The following is a 25,544-nucleotide window of genomic DNA, read 5'->3' as shown; positions in this document are numbered from 1 at the left end:
GAATGTGCTTTTCGTCCTCGGTTCCCACACGCTGCCACCTGCCACACCAGATCAAGTGCATCTTGGTGGTGCCTTCCTGCAGACAGGAACCCAGAAACGTGTCCCTCTGCTCCTCCCCCAAGCCGTGACCCTGGAACAAACAGCGGCAGATTTCTCTGGACGCCAGTCATCTCTTTATTCCATCAGTGACCAACACCACAGCACCACAGACGCGGCAGGGGCCTGCCTGAGAGCCCCAGCGAGGCAAACAGGGCGGATGGAGGGGGCCCAGTAAGGGGAAGGCCTCCCTCCCTGCCTCCCCAGCACCCCGGAGAAATGACTGTAATGCACTCTGTGACGGTGCCGGAGGAAGTATTCCAGGTCTGGGCCAGGGAGGGATTTGTTGGGGTGGCTAAGGGTGGACTCTGAACTTGAGAAGGGACCGTGTGCAGACGTGTGCGTGCATGCGTGCGTGTGCATGTGTGTGTGTGTGTGTGTTTGGGGGGCGTCTACACTACTGAGCATGTGGGATTTGACGGCTGAACCACAGGACCTGCCTGGGGCCAAGGAAACCAGGAACCAGGGCTGTGGGACCTGAATGGGGGCCGGAGCGCAGGCCACCCTCCTCACTGCTTCGCCTTGGAGAGCAGCCTGGGGCGGGCAGGTCTCGGCGCCTGGCTGGAGAGCTGCCTCTGGCCTGACCCACCTCATGTGTAGGCCATCTTGCTGCACACCCAGGGCCGGGTCATAAGACACTCCGTCGACACCAGCCTGGTGGGCTCCACGAAGACGCACTCTCCCAGGCCTGAGATCGGGAATCTGGGGCCAGAAGACAAGAGAGCAGGCAGTTAGAACCTGGCACGCACAGCCTGTCACTGCATGGCCCCGGAGGCCCTGTGACCTGTCCCTTCCCTCCGGAGCCACCTTCTAGTGCTTTGGGCCCCAAAAGAACTTTCTCGTGCAGCCTCTCATTGTTTCCCTACTGTGTCCACCACGGCTCCAGGCACGCTGGGGATGTCCGCAGACATCTCCTGAACACAACTGCACTTTCCTCTCCTTCCAGAGTTAGCTCACTCGTCCGTCCCGTGAGCCAGTGTCCGGTTCAGGACCACCCTCTGCCCCCTGCTCCCCAAAGCACCTGCCTACACCATGGGCACCGCCTGTCACAGCTCGTGGGGCCTGTGTCTGTCCCCGCCAGCCCCCCAGGCAGTCAGCTCCTGAACAGCGGGCTCCATGCCTCCCTCATCTCGGCTCCCCTGTAGCACACGGTGTCCAGCACAGGAAGAGCTCAGCAGAGATGAGCTGAATTAAACTAGCTCACAGGGGTGGACCTGATTAACCCCAGCGGTTGATACCCAGGCTGCGACATCATCGGTGGACGTGGGGGTTGGGGGTCCTTTCTACCTCAAATCATTCCTGTGAATTTCAGTATCGCTTCTTAACCTCATTGGTCACCCTGATCTGAGTTCCCTGCCAAGGCTGGAGCCAGGGTCTCACAAGAGAGGACACCGGAATGACCTCAAGAGAGAGTGCCAGGCAGGACCACCTCGGTGCCAGAGAAACGTGGCCTAGAGGCCCTTTGGTTGACAGGTGGGCGGCACACTGGGAACCCCAGCCTCGGGGGCTCTCCCGGCTCCTGAGAACAGGAAGCTCCCAGATGAGGGGAGAAAGGGGCAGAAAATGCAAGACTTCTCAGCAGCTCTAAGGATAGGACTGGGGTGAAGGCAGGAAACGGAAAGAGAGAAAAAGGAAGAGACAATGAGGACAAAGAGGGGTGCAGAATGAAGGGCAAGGGAGCCCGGGGAACGGAGGGAAGGAGCTGATGAGCTGCTCGCCCCCTAGAGGCTACCAGCGACTGATGCAGCCCCCAGCCAGTTTCGAATGGGAAGGCCACGGTGGAGCGCTGGGGGTCAGTCCTCCCGCCTCCCCTGCCTTGGGGTCCCTCCTGCATCATCATCACCATCATCAGGTGTGCAGCCTGGTCTCTCGGGTCTGGACTAGAAGCTGAGGTTCTTATTCCCCTGTACGCAATCCCCTGTGTTTCCCCAAGCCTGGACTGCCCCCCCCACTATCATCACCCCCCCCACTGCCACAGACATACACCCCCACCGCCCACGACCACTGCCAACGGCACCCCACAAACCAGTCCCTGAGACGGCACACCTGCCACCCCATCACACACTCCCATCCACACCACTTGGGTCGCACAAGGGACACCACCACTGCACACGCCCCCAGCACCCTCAGGAGGTGTTTTCTCTAAGACCATGCGCACAGCGCCCAGGGCTCGGAGCCCCCCTCTTCCATGATAACAATGTTTAAGCAGCACAGGGCTGCCCGGAACGGAGGCCCCATCTCCGGCAGCTGTGGTCACGTGGCTAAGTTCTGGCCAATGCAGAGGAACATCCGGGGCCTGTCTTGCCCTTCCTCGGAGCCACCCTGAGCCACGCAGACCGGCCGCTACACGGACGGGGAGCCCCAAGATGGAAAAAGCCTGGCGGCGGAAAGCTCCGATGGCTACATTACAGCAGAGCCGCCAAAGCAGGCTGCACGGGAGAGGACAGGGAAGTAAAGCCGTTATCGTTTTCTCTGTCACACGCCGCTGAACCTGGAGGTTAGTAGCTCTAGCTGGCCCCGACCCGGGGGGCTGTCTCTGGGGGGTTTGTCCAGGGAGCTAGGCCTTCCCCAGTCTAAGCTCAGGGGCCAGAAGATGAAGCCTCAGCTCACGTGTCCGGGTCAAACGGGTCCCCGTTGACCCAGTGGAATTCGTCCCCCACTCTGCGCAGGCCAATCCAGGGCTCCCTCCGGGTGAACTTGAACATAAACTCCTGTACCAAGGAAAGAGGGAAACCTGAGTCATATGAGGTCTCCTGGCTGTTCAGACATGCCAAGACTAATCTCGGCTGAGAAAGCCGGCTCCCAGGACGTACAGACACTGAAAGGGGGTCCCTCACTGCATCCCGAAAGTAAGGAGCTGGGGTCACAGAGTGCCCTGCGCTCCCACTGACCTCCGTCCCAGCACTGGCCCGCACTAGCCTCGGGGCCCGGAGCGTGCCTGCTGAACCGGGAAGCCTGGAACAAAGTTCATCTTCTGAGCTCAGATTCTTCGGGGCACCTGGGTGGCTCGGTTGGTTAAGTGTCACCTTTAGCTCAGGTCATAATTTTGCGGTTTGTGAGTTCGAGCCCTGCTTCAGGCTCTGTGCTGACAGCTCAGAGCCTGGAGGCTGCTTCAGATTCTGTCCGTCTCTCTCTCTCTGTCTCTGCCCCTCCCCTGCCTGTGCTCCCTCTCTCCCTTTCTCTGTCTCTCAAAAATAAACATTAAAAAATATATATTTATAAAAAAGAAGTGATTTTTAGATTATCCACTATTTTGGATTGCCACGCCACTGTTACCCTCAAAATGCAAAACGGACCACAGACTCACTAATGGCATTTCTGTCACATTTATACTGATAAAACTGTTGTGGGCATTAAGTGAGAGCTCATGCCCTGATGTGGACTCGCAGAAGATGCCAGCGTGTTCTTCATCCACAAGTGCCCTGGTAACTTGTAATTCTCACCCTTGGCAAAACTGAGTTGAGCTCGGCAAACCGGCCTTGGATTGAAACCATCGGCCTTCGCGACAGCCGCAGAAACGGGAGCCACTCGGGCTCCCGCCCCGTGGGGCCCACCAGCACACCCCAGGCTGGGTGCCTTCTGGAAACACGCCACGGGGGACGCCACATCCCAGGAGTGTGGTCCTCCCCGAAGGTCCCCCCCCCCCCCCCCCGGCCCAAGGCTCACCAGCTCCTTCTGGCTCTGAATCACAGCCAGCACAGCATCGTGAGTATGGCAGTGCTGCCTGCCCGTGTTCCAGTCTCTCGGCTCCTCAGAAAAGAAGTAGCATTTCCTTCCGTAGAGCAGCCAATCCTCTGGGCAGGGCGCTTCGCACTTGATACAGCCCTTGGAAGCTGCCGGGAAGACCGAGAGGACTCAGTGTCCGCCAGCACGCCTGGCCCCTGCCTGGGCCTGAAGGATCCCCAAATCCCCCCCCCCTGCCCCCTGCCTGACTTGGGTGCCCTCCAGTGATGACTCAGGTGGCTGTCTTCCCACATGAGCGGCTCTCGCAGTGCCTGGCAGGTAATAGGTTGGTGACTAAATTAACGGTAAGGGAGATCTGGGAGGCTGGCAAGGCCGCAACCGCCAGGGGAGGTGACAGCAGATTAGCCCCTGGGTTAAGATCTCATCTGTCTCTCTCAACTCCTGGAGGCTCGGAACCCCAGAAACAGAATTAGGAAAGACCTAGAGGCCACACGCGCTCTCTCCCCAGCCAGGGTGGGAACCATCAACCCCCTCTCATTGGCTGTGCCCTCGGTAGCTAACAATTCAACCTGTTTCACTGCTGAACTGCTGCCAGGTTCTTTTTCAGTGTTGAGCCCCAACCTGCCTTCCCAAGACCTAGACCTCCAGGTCTAGGTTCTGCCCCTGGAGTGACCCAGAGCAAGCCCAGCCCATCTTCTGCCGCCTACTTGAAGAAGGATGCCAGACTCCGCTCATCCAGGTTTCCATAATTACTTGCGAAAGATGCTCTCCACACCCTTCTCCGTCCCGTCTGGCTCACTGTGGTATGTCCGCACGGTCACCAAAAGGCTGCCACCAGGACAGACAGAGGCGGCCCCACCCCCAGCAACAGTGCCATACTGCCTTCCAGTTGCTATGGGCTTTCCTGCCTGCAGACAGCTTCAATGAAAAGAATCAGTGGGTATGTGCATACGTGCGCTTTCCTAGGCCGGCAGAACATAACGCTTGGATCGTTTTCGTATGATCTGTTTCCAGGCCATGTCTCCCCTGTGTCCTGAACTCGTATAAATCACTTTGTAAGTCCATATGGATATCTTATTTTTATTTCTTCCACCTTTATCTCATTCACATGGGCTCATCTGAGTTTTGAAAGACACATTTTAACCTTTAATTTTTTTTTCCATCTGTCTTCTAAGCATCCTTCCTCTATCATCCCAAGCATCCTTGTAACACCTACAAATTCCGTAAGCATATTTTTGTTTGTGTTCGTACGAGCGATTGATTAAAATGTAGACCAGGACAAAGCCAAGAACAGGCCTGTGGTTCTCCAGCCCCTAAGGATCTATAGCCGCACCGACGCCAATTAAATAATCGACACTCTGGCTTATCTGCTCGGTGCACTGCGATCACTTGGGAGTATTGACCATGGTGAGGCCACTTTCAACTGCCTTTCCGCAAGGATCTCCAAAGAGACTCTGTTGTGCTTTAGTAAAATCACAACGTGCTATGTCTTTGCATGGCTCTGACCTCCCCAACCCAGCACTGGGACACCCAACACCAGGAAACCAATTTAATTTGTAGTGATTATTCTAGGTTGAGCTGGCACCAGTGGTCACCATATTCTTTTCTAAACACTCACAAATCCCCTGATTATCACGCATGCCCGAAGGTGAGGATTTAGCAGGAGCCGATGTTGTCATTGGACTTTTCTCCCATTTTAAGGTGCCCGCCTCTGGTCTTAGGGTGCTTCTCAAAGATTAAAGCCAGAGGCACTGAAATCACTTTGCAGACTCTTCAGAACCCACGACATACTTAGACTTGAATCCATTCAAAGCAGCCACATCTCCTGGTCATATAGCCTCACCTGTTCTTAGTTGCAATTTCCTCCTTTTTATTCCTTTCTTCCTTCCTCCCTTCCTTCTTTCTTTTTGTCCTCAGCATTTAGGGGGACTAACACCAGCAGGGCTCAATAAATGTTCACTAAATGAATGAACGTGATCTTTAAAGGCCCTCATCCCCCAGCCATCTCCTTCAAGAAGCAGGGTCTGCCTAACTCCCCTCAAGCTGGTTTGTGTTCTTGAAGCACGTACGGGAACAGTCCCTAAGTAACATCGCTCCTTCCCCGCATGGCTTAGTAAAGGGGACATGTGGAGTCACAGTGTGACTATATTATTTTTGGCTACACTCTCACCTGGAAACAGCACTCTGTTTTCTGTGCTTTGTTCCCCACAGAATACGTAGTGTGTCTGGAACCTTTCTTTACCTAATTAGACTTTACCTAATTTGACAAGGGGTGTATATGGATATAGGCATCTCTGTATACACTTGCATAAACGCTCTGACATGCATGCTCACCCAAGATGCTCATCACCACCAGGATAGCGAACAGAAGGACTGCGATGGCCCCCAGCAGGAGACGTGTGGTGGTGTCTGAGAAGAAAAGAAAGCGGTTCAATACCCGGCCACCCACCCCACCGCCAATCCCCATCGCCAGCCCCAAGTCCTCATAGTGAGAAAATCTGGCCTGAGCCCGGCAATCTGTGTTTTTTGTGTTTTTTTGTTTTTGTTTTTGAGAGAGAGAGAGAGAGAGCATGAGAGAGGGAGGGGCAGAGGGAGAGGGAGAATCCAAAGCAGGCTCGGCATGGAGCCCAATGCAGGGTTCGAACTCATGAACCAATGAGATCATGACCTGAGCTGAAATCAAGAGGCTGATGCTTGACTGACTGAGCCACCCAGGCGCCCCATCAATCTGTTTTAGCAAGCCCTCCGCGTGATTCAGATGCATGCTGAAGTCTGAGAGCCTGTGTTCTGGAACACAGTTCTGAATCTGTGACACTGCCCTCTCCCGGCTTAAAAGCCCTCCTTCCAAGGCTCTGCACTTGACCGTCTTCTGTGGTTGTTAGGCTTTCCAGTCCTCACCTCCTGCTGCTTCTCTGCCTGGTCCCCGGTTTTGGCCACATGGACTCCTTGAAACAACCCAACCCGTCCTCACAGCCCTGGGGCTGGGTCTCTGCCCTCAGAGCTCTCCTCCTCCACTGCTACCTCTGGAAATCCTGCCCATGTCTATACCTGCTATCCTCTTCACAATACCTCTGCCTTCTCCCCTTTTGTTTTTTCTATCACTGAAAATTTTTATTTTATCTTTAAGGGAAGAACCCTTTGAGACTTCGGACAGCCTATTAAAGTTCTTCTTACTGTCAGAACATAGACATCACATAAAAGTTGCCATTTTAACCACTAAGTGTACAACGAATGGCGTTAATTACATCCATGATGTTGGGCAACTATCCCCACTGTCTTTTTAGTTTTACAAATAAACTTTCTCGTCACCCAAACAGAAACTCCATTCTGATTAAGCATCCATTCCCTGCTCCCACCTCCCCCTGCCAGCCCCTGATAATCTCGAAATCTACTTTCTGTCTCCCCAGATTTGCCTAGTCTAGATATTTCATATAAGTGGAATCATACAATATTTGTCTTCTTGTGTCTGACTTACTTCGCTTCAAGGTCCATCCACGTTGCAGCATGTGCCAGAACGTCATTCCTTTTTATGGCTGCGTAATATCCCGTTGTGCAAATACATATATGTGTTATATGTGTATATGTGGTTGTTGTTATTTACCCTTTCATCTGTTGATCAACACTTGGTGGGGGGGGGGACATGAACATCCAAGCCATAACAATGTTCTTGAAGAAGCATCCCCCCAAACCCTTCTGAGCTTCTCTAATCTAATTTTGCCTTCTAAGCCCCCCTGCCACCCTGGAATCTCCCTTTACCAGGAGCCTGAGGATCTCTCTGCCTCCCTCAGGTACTGGCTCTCCTGCACTTTCTGTCCCACGCCTTCTTTTTTCTTGGTTTACTCCCTTGTTTGGGTGGAGCACATCTTCCAATAGAGAAAGGACAGAGCAGGACCACCACACCACACAACCACCGGCGGTAAACCATCGCACCGTGTCCTATGGTGAATGCTCCCCCCTGGAGCTGTGAAGTCAGAGGCCTGAGTACCGCAGGTTGGACAGAATTCTCCTGCAGAATGTTGAAGGCATTAATTAACGGTCTTCTAGCTCCAGTGTTGCTCTCCAAGAGTCTAGAGCCATTCTCACCCATGATCCTTTTCATATCAATTGCTTTCCAAGGGTGCTGGCTGGCTCAGTTGGAAGAGCATGCCCCTCTTGATCTTGGGCTCGTGAGCTGGAGCCCTACATTGGGTGTCGAGATCACTTCAATAAATAAATAAACTTAAAAAAAGAATAATATCAATTGCTATCCGCCCCCTGCCGGAAGCTTTTAGGATCTTTTCTTTATCCCTCGGTCTTCTAAAATTTCATCATGCGTGCCATGCCCTAGTTTGGGTCCATTTGCGTCCACTAAAGTAGGCAATCAATGGGCCCTCTCCATCTGGAAGCTCATGTCCTTTGGTTTCAGGAAATTTTCTTTAATTATATCATCAATGGTTTCCTCTTGTCCATTTTCTCTGTCCTCTTTCTGGAAGTCATATTCTGCAGATGTTGGACCACCTGAACTGGTCCTCCGAGTTTCTTTTTCTTTTTTCCCCCCTTATCAACTATCTTTTTGCCTTTTTTGCTCTATTTCCTAGGAGATTTTTCTCAACTTTATCTTCCTGCTCTCCTGACTCTTCCATTTCTGCAAGTATTTTTAATTTTCAGGGTGGTTTTTTGTTTTGCTATGGTCTGCTCCTGTTCTCTGAAGACCCATTCTCAAAGCATCCCATTTTTAATGGTGCCATATTTGCTCTGATCTCTTTGAGGATATTGCTAATAGTTTTTTGGAGGGGGAGAAAAAGAGGAGAGGTGGACAGAAAGCTTAGTTCTCCTTGGATTGTCTGGGTTTCTTCCCAATTGCTTTTTTTTCCTGTTCATTTGTTTTGGTCTCTAGTTTCCAAGTCAGAGAGTTTCCTCGGATGTCTGGAATTCCTTGGTTATTTGTTCCTGATTAATGCAGGAGGAAAGAGTCCACTGGGGCCTCTGAAGCTGGGAAAAGGCTTATTAACTGTGCGGTCCCAGCGGAGTGACCAGGTGGGGCTCTCTGAATGCCCCAGGTTTTTCCTCTTGGGTGGGCCAGAATTCCCGGAGAAGTCTCTTCTGTTTCCCTCCCAGGCAGAGAGGCCGGGAGACCATGCTAAGTATTCAGTATGTAAATGTCCACTTACCTGCTTGCTCCCAAATGTACTGCTGTCTCAAGACCCTCCCTAAGACAGCCTCAGACTCCTGCCAGCGCTGGGAAGATGCTGGACAGCTGGCAAAGAGGCTCTGGGGAACTAAATCATTTCTAAAATGTTCGAGCGGCTCTCCCGTTTCAGCTCCATCTTCCCTCGCTGCCGTGATGACCGGTGTCCCCATCTCCATACTCTGGGGTTCCTGCATGTGACTCAGGCCATTCCTCTGCTTGTCCAGCCGGTGGAATCAGCTGGCATTCATCATTGACCCCTAGCTCCCAGTTGTGTTGCTATTGTCTTCTCTCCTTCTCTCATTGTCCTTCTGGCCTTTTAAAAATCCCTTTACCAATGTGTTAGTGGGCTTCTGGAAGGAAAGAGGCTAAATGTGTGCATTCAGTTTGCCATCAGTTTGCACCTACGGGTGCAGCCGGCATTCTGGAATCCTCCCTATGAGCAGGTTCTCTGCTGGCAAGTGGCCAGGAGCCTAGGGGCAAGCGGCTGCAGGTGAGAGCAGAGACTCACGTGTGGCCTCCGGGGCTGGGCTCTTTCTGCACCTTCTCTGTTGTCCTCAACGCAGCTTGTCATAGGGCTGATCCCCCCCTGAGCCGCCTGGTAACTGCCTGTGGCAAGTGCCCTGTATGTAGCCTTCCTCTCCCTTCTCTACTCGCCCGTCGAGGCCGATACACGCTGGCACCATAACGCTTTGTGCATAGCATCTTAAACCACTTTGGTAGGTTCAAATCCCAGCTCTGCCGCTTTCTAGATGATTTGGTAACTTCGCGGCAAAGTTACTCAGCTTCTATTTTTACTTCATTTTCTCCGCCTTTAAAATGAGGTCATGGTAGTATCTGCCTCCTAAAATTTTGTGAGAAATCGTTATTCAGTGCTTAGCAGGTGTCTGGCTTAGAAAGCTCTACTTCAGTGTTAGCAGTCACCATGGCGATGACGATGACGATGATGATGAGCCCACAGGCTCCTTTAGGGAAAAGCCCGTGCTTTACTCACCTTTGGATTCCCTACATAGGGTACAGAGCACCCGTCAGTACTCAAAAACCTGGGGGGGACTTAGCTACACTGAGTGACAATGTCCTTAGTCAGCCTTAAACTCTGCTGAGTTTGTAGGAAAGGCCACATGGATGTACAGCTGCTCTCTGGGGGTGGGGATGTGCACATGCATCTCTGATATCACAGAACCAGGGAGCCTCTTGGGACCTTCACAGGGATAACTGCTCTGGACGTTGCACTGTGGACAGAAAAGACCCTCTAGGGAGTCCCGACTCCTTGCTCACTACTGCTGTCACAGAGGACGGCTGTGGGGCTGGACAATCTAAAACAACGCTGTATTCGTTTCCTAGGGTTGGGGTGACAAAACACCACAAACCACATGGCTTAAAACTCCGCAAATTTATTTGTCTCGCTTCTGCGGACGAGAAGTCCACGATCAAGGTGCCAGCAGGGACACACTTGCTCCGAAAGCTAGGGGAGTCCTTGCTCTCTTCGTCCTGGCTTCTGAGGGTTTGCTGGTGACCTTCCTCACCCCCGGGTTTGCAGCCCTTTATTCCAGGCTCTGCCTTCTTCATCACATGAACTTTCTCCCTGTGTGTCTCTTGTCTTCCTGTGACCGTGGTCTTATAAGAACACCAGTCATATTGGATTAGAAACCCACCCACTCCAGAACGGGCAGCCTGGGTGGCTTAGTTGAGCTTCAAACTTCAGCTCAGGTCATGATCTCACATTTGTGGGTTCAAGCCCCGCACTGGGCTCTGTTCTGACAGCTCGGAGCCTGGAGCCTGCTTCGGATTCTGCGTCTCCCTCTCTCTCTGCCCCTCCCCTGCTTGTGCTCTCTCTCTGCCCCTCCTCTGCTCACACTGTCTCTCTCTCTGTCTCTCAAAAATAAATAGACGTTGAAAAAAATCTTTAAAAAATACAGTAAAAAAAAAAAAAACAATTCAAGCCATAACAAATGTCTAACTCAATCATTCCTTCTATGCAATACTCCACAACAGATGGAGTTTGAGGGTGCGTTTATTTGTGTTTATAAATATATATGAATTAGCCTCATGTTAGAAGGAACCGCTGAAAATCTGGCTCCAACCCAGTAGATGCCCCATCACCCTCACACCCACAGCCCAAAAGAGACTCACCGCTGACCTCTAAGTTGTCAGGGCCACAGTCTGGCAAGCATAGTCTTGACTGTTCAAAACCATCAAATGCAGAGTTTGGTAATTTTTAAAATTTTAAAAGGCTTGGCTAAATGCATGTGTGTGGTTTTGACCAGGAAGTTGTGGGTTTATGTCTAATCAAGAAACTTTCAACATTAAAAATTCAGAATCGGTGAGCTCTGAAAAATCTATAGCCTGTGATGTGCAGAATCGTCCCCTCCCGTACCCTCAGGCTACTTGCTCTTCCCCAATCCCACCCCCGCGGCCAGAAATATCCCCATCTCCTGTCACCCCCAGTCTTTCTAGAACCCAGGCCTCGGCAGCGCGCTGGGTCACCTTTTCTGGCCGCTCCCTGAGGCCAGGGCATGGAAAGAAAGGTTAACAGCCACAGGGAGAGAAGGCTTGCTCAGGAGAACTTCTGTCTGGCTTTCTATTTATAAAGCTAATTGTTCATCTAAGGAAAGTCGAGAAGTCGTGAGCTCTAATTCTGGTTTAAATTTAAGAAGTCCTCAATTTCACTTAACCTGTGAGGAGGAAAAAAAGGTCCGTGCGCGAGGTAGCAGCGTTGTCTGGAGAGTCTGGGCTAGAGAGCTACACGCATCACAAACACAACTCAGTTCTTCCCGATTAGCCTCATGAAGCCCGAGAACTCTCAGGTCAGAGGCCCTCCTGGCAAACACACGTTAGCAAACAATTAGCAAACAACTTGTGTTCTTGGGCAAGACGCTTAGCCTGTCCCAGTGGGCTTGCTCATCTGCAAAATAGGTAACAATGCTCAGCAGCCCCTGAAGGGTGTGTGTGGGGGGGGGGTATTAAATGGGACCGTGTCATGAAAGCCTCTGGCCCAGGGTGGGGCACACAGTAGGTGCTTGAGAAATGCCTGGCACTTGGTACCAAAGGAGCACAGCCCCGCCCCGACCGTTCAGCTTGGTCAAGTCAAAAAGTCTCTCACTTGTCTCAAGGGCAGACCCCTCATCCCATCACAGGTGTTTTCTCAGTGTCAGCTGACGGCTCATTCCATGGACTTCAGCCGGGGGCAGGGAGCAGACTCAAGGTAGGCAATTGCGCTCCCCCGTCACGGGCGCAGGATGCCAAGTCCAGAGAGCTGGTGACAGGAGTCACCTGCACAGCCCACACCCCTGCACCTTTGTGTGGCCCTGAGAGGCAGAAGGAATTACCTAGCTTAGTAGATAAGGAAACTGAGTCAAACAAGTTTGAAAACGGCCAGCCCATGGTGGTGGAAGGATCTGGCTTGGGTTTACCTGACTTTGAGTTCTTTGTACCTCACCAAGCTGCCTCAGCCCCCGTCCTGTGATTTCTGCCCGCACAGCAATACCCTGGAGAGACCAGGCCTGGTCCCTGAGTTCCCCTCTTCTGACAGGAGATGGGGGTGCCAAGGGAGCACCCAGCAGACTCTCAGAGCACCGGGGGGCCCTGGACTCAGACCCCAGATACTACAACTCCTGCAGAAAAAGTCCATAGGCCACAGATGCTGGGCCTCCAAGGACCAAAGACATCAAGGGTGGGGCTGCTTCGGGGGGGACCAGGGGGAGAACCAGAGGTGGCATGAGATGAGACGCAGAGCCAGGCACGGACCGGCAAGACAAGGCTGGACTGCAAGAGACACTAAGTACAGATCAGCGAGCTTCTTCGCGGGTAGAAGAGTCCGTGTCCCAAGAGAGCAACCGGGCCTGGGCCTTACTCAGCCTAACCGCAGATGGTCAGCCCAGCCCCGGTTGGGAGCAGAAAGCAGGATGGTCAAAGTCAGGGCCGGGGGTAAAATAGGAACCAGCAAGCCAGAGGCATTGAATGAGGCCACACCACCCCTGAAGCGGCCCTGACCATCAGGGGGCTGGAGTTAGGCTAGGCCAGACCCTGCAGGAATGCCTACGAATGAATGAATGAAGACTCACAGGCAAAAGGAGCGAGCAACTTCCAGACATAACTTGGGCGGGAGGGATGCGGGGATCACAGGCAAATCTGACAATGCCCGACAGAGAAAGCGGTTTGCCCACCTTTTTTCAACTCTACTCTTCCCCGCCTGCAATGGCTCTTCTATTCTGTGACCCAACTTCTTTGCTTCCTTTGTCCCAAATCACCACCCAGGCATCTGACCGTCCCTCCCTCCAGAGTTTGCACAGCCCCTCCCCCACACAGGCAGCCCAGACCCCCAGCCCACCGGCCTCTGGGCCAAGAGCTGATATCGCAGCCCCCACCTCTCCCTCCTCGGCAAGGTACCTGCCCTGGCAAGCGCTGGCCAGGTCTCGCCCCCGACCACCACCCCACCTTCCTCACTGACCTGGTCTTGGCCTGACCCCTCTTGATCGCCACCACTTTTCCAAGGGCAAATCCACTGTCTCATTCTATGCCTAACTCTCAACAGTTTCTTCAGAACAAAGTCCAATGCCTGGGTGACCATTCACAGTCTGGACCCTCCAGATCCACCTCTTCCCATCCCTTCCCCTCCATTCTGTTACTCTGGAGTTCAGTTTGCCACAGGGACAAGCTGGTTCTGGCCACCTGGCCCCTGAACATGTCATTCCTCAAGCCTGGGGCACCCTGCCTTCTCTCCACTCCAAGAAGGCTTCCTTTTCTTTTTTTTTCTTTTCATTTTTATGCTTATTTATTAATTTTTGAGAGGGAGAAAGAGAGAGAGGGAGAAGGGTAGACGGAGAGAGAGAGAGAGAGAGAGAGAGAGAGAGAGAGAATCCCAAGCAGGCTCCGTGCTGTCACTGCAGAGTTTGATGCTGGGCTCGAACCCACCAACTGTGAGATCATGATCTGAGTCCCTGACAAGAGCCACCCAGGTGCCCCATAAGTCTTCCTTTTCTAATACTCTGCCCCCAAGGGTTAGGTGACCCAGGCTCTGGGCTTCCCTAGTTAATGCTGCCCAGATTCTCAGCCTTTGGACTGGGGGCGTCAGGAATATCCAGAAGTCCAGAGGGCCAGCCCTCTCCCTTGACAAGTCTAGCATCTCCCACACCACACACCCCCTGGGGCCACAAAGTTTCCCCCAATGAGCTCATGAACTTGAATTCTATTTTCCACTTGGGTACTGCCCCCTTGGTTGACCAGGGTCACTCCCTGAGCCCATCTGACTGGAAGAGGAAGGTGGCACGCATGACCTTGCCAGGAAGAGCCTGAGGCATATTCTCCACCTCTCTCCTTCCTATGTGGCCCCGTCACCGCCAGCGCCCCCTCCCCTTCCCACAGCGCAGGGGCACCTTCCCCGGCGTCTACAGCTTTTGTCACTTTGCCCAAAACATTTCCACCACTACAGATCGAAGCCACCCTCTCAACGTGCACATCAGGTGAGGGCCGGTCAGGAACCGTCCCCCTTCATTCTGGAGGAGATTGGGGCTCAGAGCATGAAACCCGCTCCCAAGGTCAAAGAGTGGGTCAGCTGCCTAGGTAGGGTCAAGGCTGTAACTGTAGGTGGTCCTTAGCTACGGTCCTCCCCAACTCCGCCATGTGGCATCTGACTGCCCTGAAATCAATCCTCCCGGCGCTCCCGCCCTCCCTCCGGGAGCTCGGCCAAGGTGACTCTGACCCGCCTCCCGGGTCCCGGGTCCCGGGCGGGGGGACGGAGGGCCGCTCGGCGCTTACCCTCCAAGGCCGCCTTCCAGCTGGTGCTGCCCTCATAGCCCGACCCCGATCGCCGCAGCAGCCCCTCGGGTCCGCGGCCCTCCGCCTCCGCCGGCGAGCGCGGCCTGGGCGCTGCGGGGGCGGGCGCGGGGCGGGCGGCGGGGGGCGGCGGCGGCCGGGTCCGCGCGGGGGGCTCCCGGGCCGGCTCCATGCCCCGCGCTCCGCCGCGCCGCGCCCGCGCTCCTGCGCCGGGGTGCGGGGCCCAGCCCGACGCGCACTCGGCGCTCCGCGCGCCTTGCGGGCCCCCCAGGCCGGCCTCGGGTGGACGAGGGCCGCGGTTGGCGCAGGCCGGGGCTGAGCCCGGCTCCCCGCGCCGGACCCCCGTGCCCGATCGCCGCCGCCTCCGCCAGCCGTGCGCGCCGCGCCTGCCCTGGCCGAGCCGCAGCCTCCGCGCACAGCCGGGGCACGGGGAGGAGCGGGTGGAGGCAGGCGGTAGCGGGGCTGGCGGGGTGGCGCCTGGGGGGGTGGGGGTGGGGACGGGGAGGGGACGGGGAGGGAGGAGGCGCCGAGGAGCAGGGACAGCCCCACAGCCCCGGGCCCCGCCGGCCACCCGCTCCCTTGGCAGGATGCCAGATGCTGCAGAGAGAGGAGCGCGGATCCTGGAGCCGGGAGACCTGTCCTCTAATCCGGGGCATGCACCTCCCAGCCTCCCGCCTGTCCTCTGTGAAATGGGAATAAAGTTTACAGGGATGACGCGGTGAGATTCCAGGAAGATGAGGGGCTTTGCTCTGGGCTGTCGTGGAGTCAGGGCAGAGGGGTGAGGCCGCCACTCGGCCAGACTCTTGACACTGGAGAGAGAGACGGGGGGACCAAGGTCTGAGGGGACAAGTGGAGGAACATTTCAGATTCAGGTCACACTGGTGAACCTCCACGAAGCGCTGGGGACTCTTACATATGTGCGCTGACAACATCCTCGGCTTCGGTTGCAAATCGCAAGTCAACAGCGTTTCCGAAGGCTGCACCCTGCAAGCGCCGGCTGGGTGGGTTCTCTGACTCCCAGGCCGGGCCTTCCTCCATGGCCTTCACTCAGCCTGTACCCCCTACCTGGCTGCCCCAGGGTCACCTGAGCCTCTAGCTCTGAACCTCCCTCTCCAATCCCAGTCCCGCATCTGTTTCCTATCTCATTAATGGTCCCTCACTCTCATTTCCTCCTGTATTTCCATGGGGATGAGGGCTTACCCTACATATAAGTTTGTAGGTTTCTCGGCTTATTCTTTTGGATTGGACTTGAGAAATCAGATTGCCTTCCCACCACACTACACCCAGAAGTCAACCAAACCACCTAAGATCTGCAATCAGAATACACGTTACCGTGAGACACCAGGGAGGTCTTCCCTCTCCGCAGAAAGAAGGCTAGGAACACATCACTTACAATCATTTCACTTTACACAAGTGAATAAAGTGAAAAATTGTAAAACCACCCAAAAAGAAGAAAAACTAAGTATTGGTAGCAGAACATATTTTATTTCGTGGTTGCATTTGGCAGAATCCCCTTCACAGAGTCTATTCTTGGCTGTCAACAATCAAATTCTCATTGCCAAGTGCATGTGAGTGTTGCTGTATGATTCACAACTCTGATTGCAGCCAAGGGTCTGCAAGGTCCTTCTTCCTTGGGTTCAGGAAAGCGAGAGGGATGGGGGCGGGGCCAGGCATCTTTCTGTTAAAGAAATGCTTCTCTGCTGGGGCAGAGCCTCCCCTGGGTCAAGTGTTTCTCTCTGGACCGTGGCTCATCTTGCTGGAACAAGTCTTCCCAGGAGGAAAGGACCACTCCTTCGTCCTGCCCTTTTTTACCAACAGGTTCCCAGTGATGTGTGTGATTCATCTTCTTCTATCAGCCCCTTCTCAGGCCAGGTGACAACCCCGAATCTTTTCCATCCTCAGCCTAGCCCGAATATGCAGCCCATATTTGCAAACCCAACTAGAGCACACAAATAGAACGTTCGGAGTGGAAATAGGGGGGATCATCAAACGTCTTTGGCCAAGAGATGTTCCAGCCCCAGAGCCAGGTGTGAGACACGCTGTCAATGATACTGTGGCCCAGGAAATGAGCATGAGCTTGGTTAGTTCCCCGGCACAGGCACTTCCAAAGATGATCGTGGCGAAGGAATCTTTGAAGGAACAAATAATTTTGCACAGCCAGGGGGTTCCCTGAGCTGCTCCAAAGATTGTCCTCAGGAAGGGAGAGAGTCCATAAGAGTTAGAGAATGTGACAGTGACGATAAGGGTGGACGTGGTGGTAGCTTGTAAATCCCCACATTACCATTTCTGCACCTGGGATCAAGGCACAGCCTGCTTGTCATTGGTGCGGCAGGGCTGGAGATGTCCGTGTGGGTTAGCCAACACCAGCCTTCGTGAGTCACACGCCAGTGTCTCTGATAACACAATTCCCTTAGGATTTCAGGGGCTTGTAGGCTGTTTGCTTCCCAGTGCACGGGAAGGGTCACAAAGCCATCTACTGCCCAAGTCACAGTCCTTTCCCTGTCCCTTACTGACTTCTCTTTCCTTAACGGTTTGAATAAAGTCCTGGCCATGACTGGCATTGCCCCGATGTGACATGTGACAAGTGGTATTGTCAGAGTCACATGTCCATCGCTGAATCAATCCTTGCAGTAGGGTCCAGGACATATGTCCAAGCCCGAAGATGGGATCAGGGTCATCCCCCCCCACCCCTCACCACCGCGCATCGCAGGATTGCCGTGAGGAAGAAATGATTCCCCAAAGCAAATGCAGGTTACTATTCCCGGAAGAAAGAGAAAAGGCTGCTGGCAAGAAAAGACAACAAATATATACCATATATTTGGAATAATACGCAGCTGTTTAAAAAGAACAAGGTAAATCCGCATATACTGATTTGGAACAATCTCCAAGATAAATCAAGCTAGAAGAAAGCAGGGGCACCTGGATGGCTCAGTCAAGCGTCCAGCTGTTGATTTCAGCTTAGGTCATAATCTCACGGTTTGTGGGACGGAGCCCCCAGTTGGGCTCTGAGCTGACAGTGCGGAGCCTGCTTGGGATTCTCTCTCTTCCTTTCTCTCTCTGCCCCTCCCCTGCTTGCAAACTCATGCTCTTTCTCTCTCTCTCTCAAAATAAATAAGCTTTTAAAAAAAGTTAGAAGAAAGCAATATGCAGAAGGGTGTGTGTGGTGTGAACTCATGTGTGTCTACTAAGATGTGTGTGTGTGCTTCTATGAAGATTTTTGCAAGAATACCCAAGAAACCAAGTTCATGGGTGTTTATCTCCACATAGTGAAACTGGATATGGAGGGCAGAAGTAAGACTCTTTTTGTTTGTTTTCTATCCTTCTGAATGTTTAACTGAGTACCTGCGCATTTTCCTTAAACATCACCTTTAAGTTGTATTCAGAGCATCTATGTTAGAATTTTTGCCTCATAGCTACTGGGGAAGATTACTGGGTGCACATAATTGGTGACGTGGCTGAGATTTTGGTTGCGAGGCAATTGGCCTGGGATAGCAATCCTCAAGGCCACAGACCAGGAACTGGGCGAAACAGAGCTGTCACGTGCCTTGGTCAGGAGCAGAGGCTGGGGAGACCTTCAGGAGAGGGGGGCAGAGGGCTTGGCTCTCTGGGGCCTTGAGCCTTGGCTCAAGGCTGGGGACTTAACTCCTTTTCAGAAACAGAGTGGGCCTGCATTTGGGGTTCAAAGGGTCTTTGGGGGGATCTGAGGCCTATTGGGGCCCTTTTTTGGTACCCTGCCCCCAAGGATGCCCAGAAGTGCTTGATTTTGCTGTGGCCATTTACGCCACTCACCAGTATTAGGGCGATGAACGTTTACATGTAGCTAATACCAGAAACATTCTGCAAATCACCAAGACATGTCAGATCAACTCCGTGGTATTGTTTCTGAGTCCAGGGACAGTGTCTGCTCCTGGGTCAAATCTCCTTCAGGTGCCACACGGGCGGTCAGGCCCCCCTGCTCACAACTGTGCCAAATGAGGGATCTAAGAGACAACGCTGACTCACCAGCCAGGAACTGCCGGCCATTTCACAGACGCTCCTTTTCCCATGATACATGAAAATCAAGTCGACAAGAATCAAAAAATTCCCCCTTTAACAAATGCATTCAACAATTATCGAGTACCAACTACGTGTTGGGTTCCATGCCGGGTGCTGGGAATACGGACGTTGACGGTGTATCCTGTGGACAGCATACCCAGTCCTGCACCAGTGGGTGGAGGCCGAGCCTCTCCACGGTCTGCCTTTCTCTTTAGAAGTTTCTGAGTGAGAGACCACCCGGCCTCATGCACCACAAGGGGGAGTGCCCCGGGTACCCGCCCTGACGGCATGGAGACAGCTATGTTTAGCATTTCCTGATGGGACCAAAATCTGCAGTCAAGAAAAGCTGGTCCTGGCCAAAACATTGACTTTTGGATGAGAACGATGTCTTCAATAATAATCCTGCCAAAACCACTGCCTCATCCATTAGCCCTCTCCCTAGAGGGTGACAGGAACCAGTAAGTGACAGAAAACTCCACTTGTACAGACTGGGGAAAAAAATCAACTCTGATTTTGTTTTTGTTTTTGTTTTCTGTGAGGACAAAAACAAATGCATATTTTACTACCAAAGTAAGACCTAGGCTGTTCTCATGCAAACATATACATTTTTAAAATAACTTTTCTCCCAGGGGGCACCTGGGTGGCTCAGTCAGTTGAACATCCGACTCTCAATTTCAGCTCAGGTCGTGATCTCACCATTCCTGAGTTTGAGCCTTGAGTCAGGCTCTGCACTGACAGCACGGAGCCTGCTTGGGATTTTCTCTCTCTCTATCTCTCTGCCCCTCCCCCACATGCACACACGTATCCCCCCCCCAACTTTTTAAAATAAATAAATAAATAAATAAATAAAGGGCACTTAGTCGGTTAAGCGTCCAACTTTGGGCTCAGGTCATGATCTCACCATTGGTGAGTTCAAGCCCCACGCTGCTGACAGCCCAGAGCCTGGAACCTGCTTGGGATTCTGTGTCCCTCTCTCTGGCCCTCCCCCGCTCACACTCTGTCTCTCTCTCTCTCTCTCTCTCAAAAATAAATAAACATTAAAAATAAACAAACATTTGGGGCGCCTGGGTGGCTCAGTCGGTTAAGCGGCCGACTTCAGCTCAGGTCATGATCTCGTGGTCCGTGAGTTCGAGCCCCGCGTCAGGCTCTGGGCTGACAGCTCAGAGCCTGGAGCCCGTTTCAGATTCTGTGTCTCCCTCTCTCTGACCCTCCCCCGTTCATGCTCTGTCTCTTTCTTTCTCAAAAATAAATAAACGTTAAAATAAATAAATAAACAAACAGACATTTAAAAAAAGATATTAAAAAGGAAATGTTCCAGTTTCCTCATTAGGACAAGAAATGAGCAGGGCAGGTTTCCTGAGTCAGCGTCTCCCTGATGCCACTGACATGAAGGTGAGAAAAATTTCAATGTCAGCGTCAGGATTAGTCATGAACTGCACGCATCGGTAGATCCCACGTGAGGCTGGAGCACACAGAGCGAGATAAACTAGCGCCCCCGAAACGAGGTTGGGTATCAGCCCCTGTGTTCACACAACGGGGACCGATCCCCTGCCTGTTTAGACAATAAGCTGGGGGTCAGTTCCTCACTTATTCTTAAACTCACCCAGCAAATATTTGCTGTCTAAACTTCTTCTTAAATAAACGTAATACAGTCTAACACAGTAAGACTCTGGGTAAGTCTTAGTGAGTCTGAGTAAGTCCTCGTGTTTGCATTTTGTGAATAACCAAAGGCCCACGGTAACCAGGCATGTGCGGTTTTTCAGACAATGGTGTGGAAGAATATTCAATCTAGTGAGCAGGCCTGGCCAGCTAGCCAGCTATCACTGCATTTTGCTGTTGTCCCTACATCGCTGAATATTCAGCAAAGTTCCAAAAGTGATAGGAAAGGAAAGAACACAACTGTTTGAAAGGGAAGAGCAGACAAGGAGGGGCGCCTGGGTGACTCAGTCGGTTGAGTGTCTGACTTCAGCTCAGGTCATGATCTCATGGTTCATGGGTTCAAGCCCCATGTTGGGCTCTGTGCTGACAGCTCAGAACCTGGAGCCTGCTTCAGACTCTCTGCCCATGCTCTGTCTCTCTCTCCTTCGAAAATAAATAAACATTAAAAAAAAATTAAAAAAACAGACAAAGAAAAGGTAGTTAACTTATAGAATGAGAATAAGCACAGGACCAACTCTGTGTTCCTGGACTAAGATTTTTTTTTTTTTTAAGGGGCAACACAGAAGCTAAATAAACATTCCCATATTCCAGGGTTTCTCAACTTCTGCACTGTTGACCTTTTGGTCTGGATGATTCTTTGTCCCGGCGGGCTGTCCTGTGCATTGTAGGATGTGCAGCACCATCCCTGGTGTCTATCCACTAGATGTCACGAGCAACCCCACGCAGTTATGACCATCGTTAATGTCTCTTGAACTATTGCCATTTAAAAAAAAAATTTAACGTTTATTTATTTTTGAGAGACAGAGACAGAGTGCGAGTGGGGGAGGGGCAGAGAGAGAGGGAGACACAGAATCCGAATCAGGCTCCAGGCTCTGAGCTGCCAGCACAGGGCCCAACGCGGGGCTCGAACTCACAAACCGTGAGATCATGACCTGAGCAGAAGTCGGACACTTAACTGACGGAGCCACCCAGGCGCCCCGAACCAATGCCATTTTTGAACTTTGGGAGATTCAAGAAGCTCTTGGGAAGTATCTCTCCTGAAGACCAAGCAGCCGCCATGGGCTCTGACCCCAGTCACAGGAACCAATTAATTGGGACTTTTGGTGGTTATTATTTGTTGTTTTCTCTCATCCAGACCGGCAGCCTGAATTCAGCTACCATGGGGCAGAGTGAGTGGTTAATATGGAAGAGAAGCGGACCAGAGGTCCTCAGAGGACCAGAAGCCCCGCAAACAAGTAAACCTATAACTTGGTTTCTGGAGCAGAAGGTTGTGGTTTCAGGGAACCCTTCCAGAAAACTGGTAACTCTGGGGCTGTCCTGCCAGGAGGGAGATTAAGGGAGAAACCCCAGGTGAGGGGGCTAGTTTGGAAAATTGCAGGCAACGTCATGCACTGCCCAAGTGCACCTGCTCCTGGAGTGCATGCTACAGCGGCGGGAGAGAGAGAGAAGACAATAAGCTATCAAGGTGGGGAGCCACTCTGGTTTTTCGAGGAAACTGTTCTTGCAGTTGACGCTCAACTCCCACCCTGGGTGGTCTTGAGTCCGGGATCGACGCCTCAGGGGCCCCTGCTCGGCCGGGTGCGGCTCTCTCCCCCTCCAGGGCTCACGTCCCAGCCCCAGAGACACTGCCTCACCAAAATCCCGCAGGGATCGCTAAACGGGAGGGGAGGGGCAGGGGCAGGGGGCGGAGCACATAGGGGGCGCTGCGGGGCAGGAGGCGGAGCAGCGCTCCAGAGCCCCGCCTCCGAGCACGGGGCACGGGGGGCCGGCCACGCCCGCGCACTCCCCTGCAGCCTCGCGCGGGCTCAGTCCCACCGCGGACCCCGCCTCCGGGAAGGCGCCCCGCGTCCCCCCTTCCGCCTCGGGCAGCCGGGCGGGGTACGCGAAGTAGCGACTTTCTGCGGTAGCTTTACGCAGGGTCGCCATCTAGTGACGGCAGGATATACTGTTGCGTTCGGCCGCGAAGCCGGCCGACGCTACAAGTTGGGAACGTTTCTGGTTAGTGCGAGAACGCTTTAGGGTGGGGAGTAGACCCAATCCTAGGCCCCGTTGGGGGGCTGGGGTGCGCAGATCGGTGGCCCTTCGCTCACCTGCACCCCGCGGCCCGGGGAAGGTGGGCCTTGGCCACATATGAGTAAGGCCTCCTGTTAACAGTGCCCTGGTCTTTGAAAGGGCAGGCCCGTGGCCCCAGTGAGGTTGGCTCTGAGAGCATTCTGCACAACACCTGTCTGCAAGGGTGTCTGGCTTAGGAAAGCCCATTCTTTGTCTGGGGGTGGGGGGAGCGGGGAAAGGCGTTCGGGGAGACAGGGGTCCCGGAGAGAGCTCCACCAGTGACTAAGAGCTCAGAACAGGCCTGTCCTCCCTGAGTGCCACCTCCGGAAGAGAGGGCAGGGGAAGACAGAACTCTCGGGTTCCTGAAACAGCCTCTGAGAGAGCCACCTCAGCCCCACCCCCACCCCCACTCCTTGGGTCTGCAGGCACAGACCCAGGGAACAAGAGCCTTCGGCAGCACACATTCAGGTGGGGACAGGACTCCAGTCTTGTATTTTTAGACACCCCCCCCCACACACACACAGTAAACTTTACTGGGGGTTTTCTTGCATCCCCCAGCTTGGCTTCATGGAGGGAACGTGTTACTGGACAGAGAACCGGTTCCTAGTTGGGGTTGGGCTTCTCATTGCTGGAAAAATCACTCCTCGGACAGAAGGTCAGTACTCAGAGACAAGTGATGCTGGGAAAGGAAAGGTTGCTTTTTTCAGCAAGCCCGCAACTGGGATGATGGTGGACTAATGTGTCAAAGACCATCTTCTCCGTCCTGGCGAAGCCCGAGGGTTTTAGAGAGGAAAGGAAAGGAGGGGAGAGAAGGGGGCGCTGGGTGCAGGTGAAGCAGGTGCCCAGGTGGTTAGTCCTATGTTGTCGACATGATCCTGAACAGACTTGCTGGCGTCTGAGGCCCCTGTTTTTAAATGTAGTCAGGCCTTCTCTCCTGGAAAAGTCTGGCCCTTCACTCCTCAAGGCCAGGGGTCTGCAAATCTCAAAGTTAGTTCTGCTACAGACGAAGGGACTTAGGTCAGCTAGCGAGGAGTGCATAAGCTTGAAGCAAGGTAACTCTTAAGACCGGTTACCAAAGCTGTCACAAAAGCACCCACCCCCCTCAAGGGAATAGTTTCTCTCTATAGGCACTATACTCCCCACGGTTGATGACCTCTTTCCCTCTGTGATCTTATATTGGGAGGGAAAGAAAGTTCTCAGGACACCACTCAATAACCCTGCAGATAGGCTTAGTCTGACTGCAAGGGTTCCTTGGATTTAGAATATAGGGTATTTAGTACCTCTTGTCTACAACTTTGGACCTTCGCTGCCATTCTTGGGCAACAGGACAAAAGCCTCACCCATATGGGATGCGGTCATTAATAGAAGCAGATGCAGACTGGGGACGGAGAGAGCCGTCAGAACTGCCATGTATGTTTGTGCAGGTAGCTCACTGCACAAGGGTACCTGGTTGAGGGTGGGACCCTGGGATCTGGAATTCAGCCCTTGCTCGAGCACAAAGCCATGCAACCTGGCGAGGGCTGTGTCTGCCAAGAGGAAGGGGAACAGTCTTCAAATTTACCTGCTCTCCATGAGCCTGCCCACAGGGACCCCCTTTTCCTTCTCAGGCACAGATAGGAGCAGGCTGTAGCCCTTAGGGATTTAGGCGACTGTCTTTGGAGAAAAGGCTCCTGCATGAAGCCCCAGCCCGGGATTCTTTGGTTTGTGTGGGCCACAACTCCACTCTATTCTCCCACAAGTAGAAACTCCCCTGGAGGCGCACAGTGTATTAGCCGGAGGGGCAAACCTCTTCTGGTTTTTGTGGTCTCCATGGGGGCACTGCTGGGGAATAACGTCCGTGCCTGGTGTTTGATAAGGTTTTTCAGGCAGAAGACATGTATTTGCCCTCTTCTGTTCATTCTGGTTTCTTAAGCCCCGGCTTCCTCTCTCTTGTTCCCAGAATACTTCATGTGCAAAGACACATCTCCAGACTGAAAGGTCATTACAGTCCCAGTAGACAAAGATTAAGGTGAGTCCAAAGACAGATTTATGTTTCATCCATCTGGTCTATAAAATCTGAGCAGTTAAGCACTTTTTGATGTTTGAAATGGGTGAGCTGTTTCCTCATAGCCTACCGGAGAAGCAGGTAAATGTATTCATTTGCTGTAAGAAAGTACTACAAAATATGGGGGGTAGACAACGGAGTTCAGAGTTGAAAAATCCAAGAACAGTGAGTCAGCAGGATTGGCCCTTTCCGAGGCCATCAGGGAGAACCTGCTCCCATCTCACAGCTTCCGGGGGTTCGCCGGTGATCTTTGGTGGGTTTTGGCTTGTGGACACATCACCGCAGTCTTTGTGTTCACACGGTATTCTCCCTGGATGCCTGTCTGTGTCCAGATCTCCTTTTGTGAAATTACACAGTTATACTATATGAGGGCCACCCTAATGACCTCATCTTAACTAACTACATCTGCGGTGACCCTGTCTCCAAATAAGGTCACGTTCTGAGGTGCTGGGGGTTGGGGTTTCAACATAGGAACTTGGGAGGACACTATTCAACTGATAACATTAAGAACCGCAAACAAGAAGGCACTAAAACCCTCATCTGCTACCCACTGCCACGGTGACAGGAAACGAGGTGTTGGAGGGAAGGGGAGACTCACCTCATAAAAGCTACAAGAAAGGGGCGCCCGGGTGGCTCAGTCAGTTCAGCGTCTGACTTCAGCTTAAGTCATGATTCACGGCTCGTGAGTTCAAGCCCCATGTTGGGCTCTGTGCCGACAGCTCAGAGCCTGGAGCCTGCTTCGGATTCTGTGTCTCCCTTTCTCTCTGCCCCTTCCCTGCTCTCTCTCTTTCTCTCTCTCTCTCAAAAATAAATAAATATTTTTAATGTTTATTTATTTGTGGGACAGAGAGAGACAGAGCATGAACGGGGGAGGGGCAGAGAGAGAGGGAGACACAGAATCGGAAGCAGGCTCCAGGCTCCGAGCCATCAGCCCACAGCCTGACGCGGGGCTCGAACTCACAAACCGTGAGATCGTGACCTGAGCTGAAGTCAGACGCTTAACCGACTGAGCCACCCGGGCGCCCCAAAAAT

The 25,544-nt window shown here is 53.0% G+C and overlaps 1 protein-coding gene across 2 annotated transcripts; it reads right to left on the bottom strand.

Annotated features, from left to right (window-relative positions):
• Positions 1–686: 686 nt before the first annotated feature.
• On the bottom strand, positions 687–14,894 carry CLEC2L (C-type lectin domain family 2 member L). 2 transcript variants are annotated; one of them, XM_047097665.1, is made up of 5 exons: positions 14,705–14,894; positions 6,115–6,189; positions 3,763–3,929; positions 2,707–2,807; positions 687–798 (listed from the first exon to the last, which is right to left on the bottom strand). In XM_047097665.1, the coding sequence occupies exons 1-5, from the start codon at positions 14,892–14,894 to the stop codon at positions 687–689; spliced, it is 645 nt and encodes a 214-aa protein (XP_046953621.1). The 2 variants fall into 2 exon arrangements, with proteins under 2 accessions (XP_046953621.1, XP_046953622.1); XM_047097666.1 differs by lacking the exon at positions 6,115–6,189.
• Between the last annotated feature and the right edge of the window lie 10,650 nt (positions 14,895–25,544).

This window comes from Lynx rufus, unplaced genomic scaffold, assembly GCF_022079265.1.
Source record: "Lynx rufus isolate CCGP_SWC_20201006 ecotype Redwood Valley unplaced genomic scaffold, mLynRuf1.p SCAF_4, whole genome shotgun sequence".
NCBI lineage: Eukaryota > Metazoa > Chordata > Mammalia > Carnivora > Felidae > Lynx > Lynx rufus.
The sequence above is the reverse complement of the archived record's forward strand: the minus strand, read 5'-3'. Positions and strand labels throughout refer to the sequence as shown.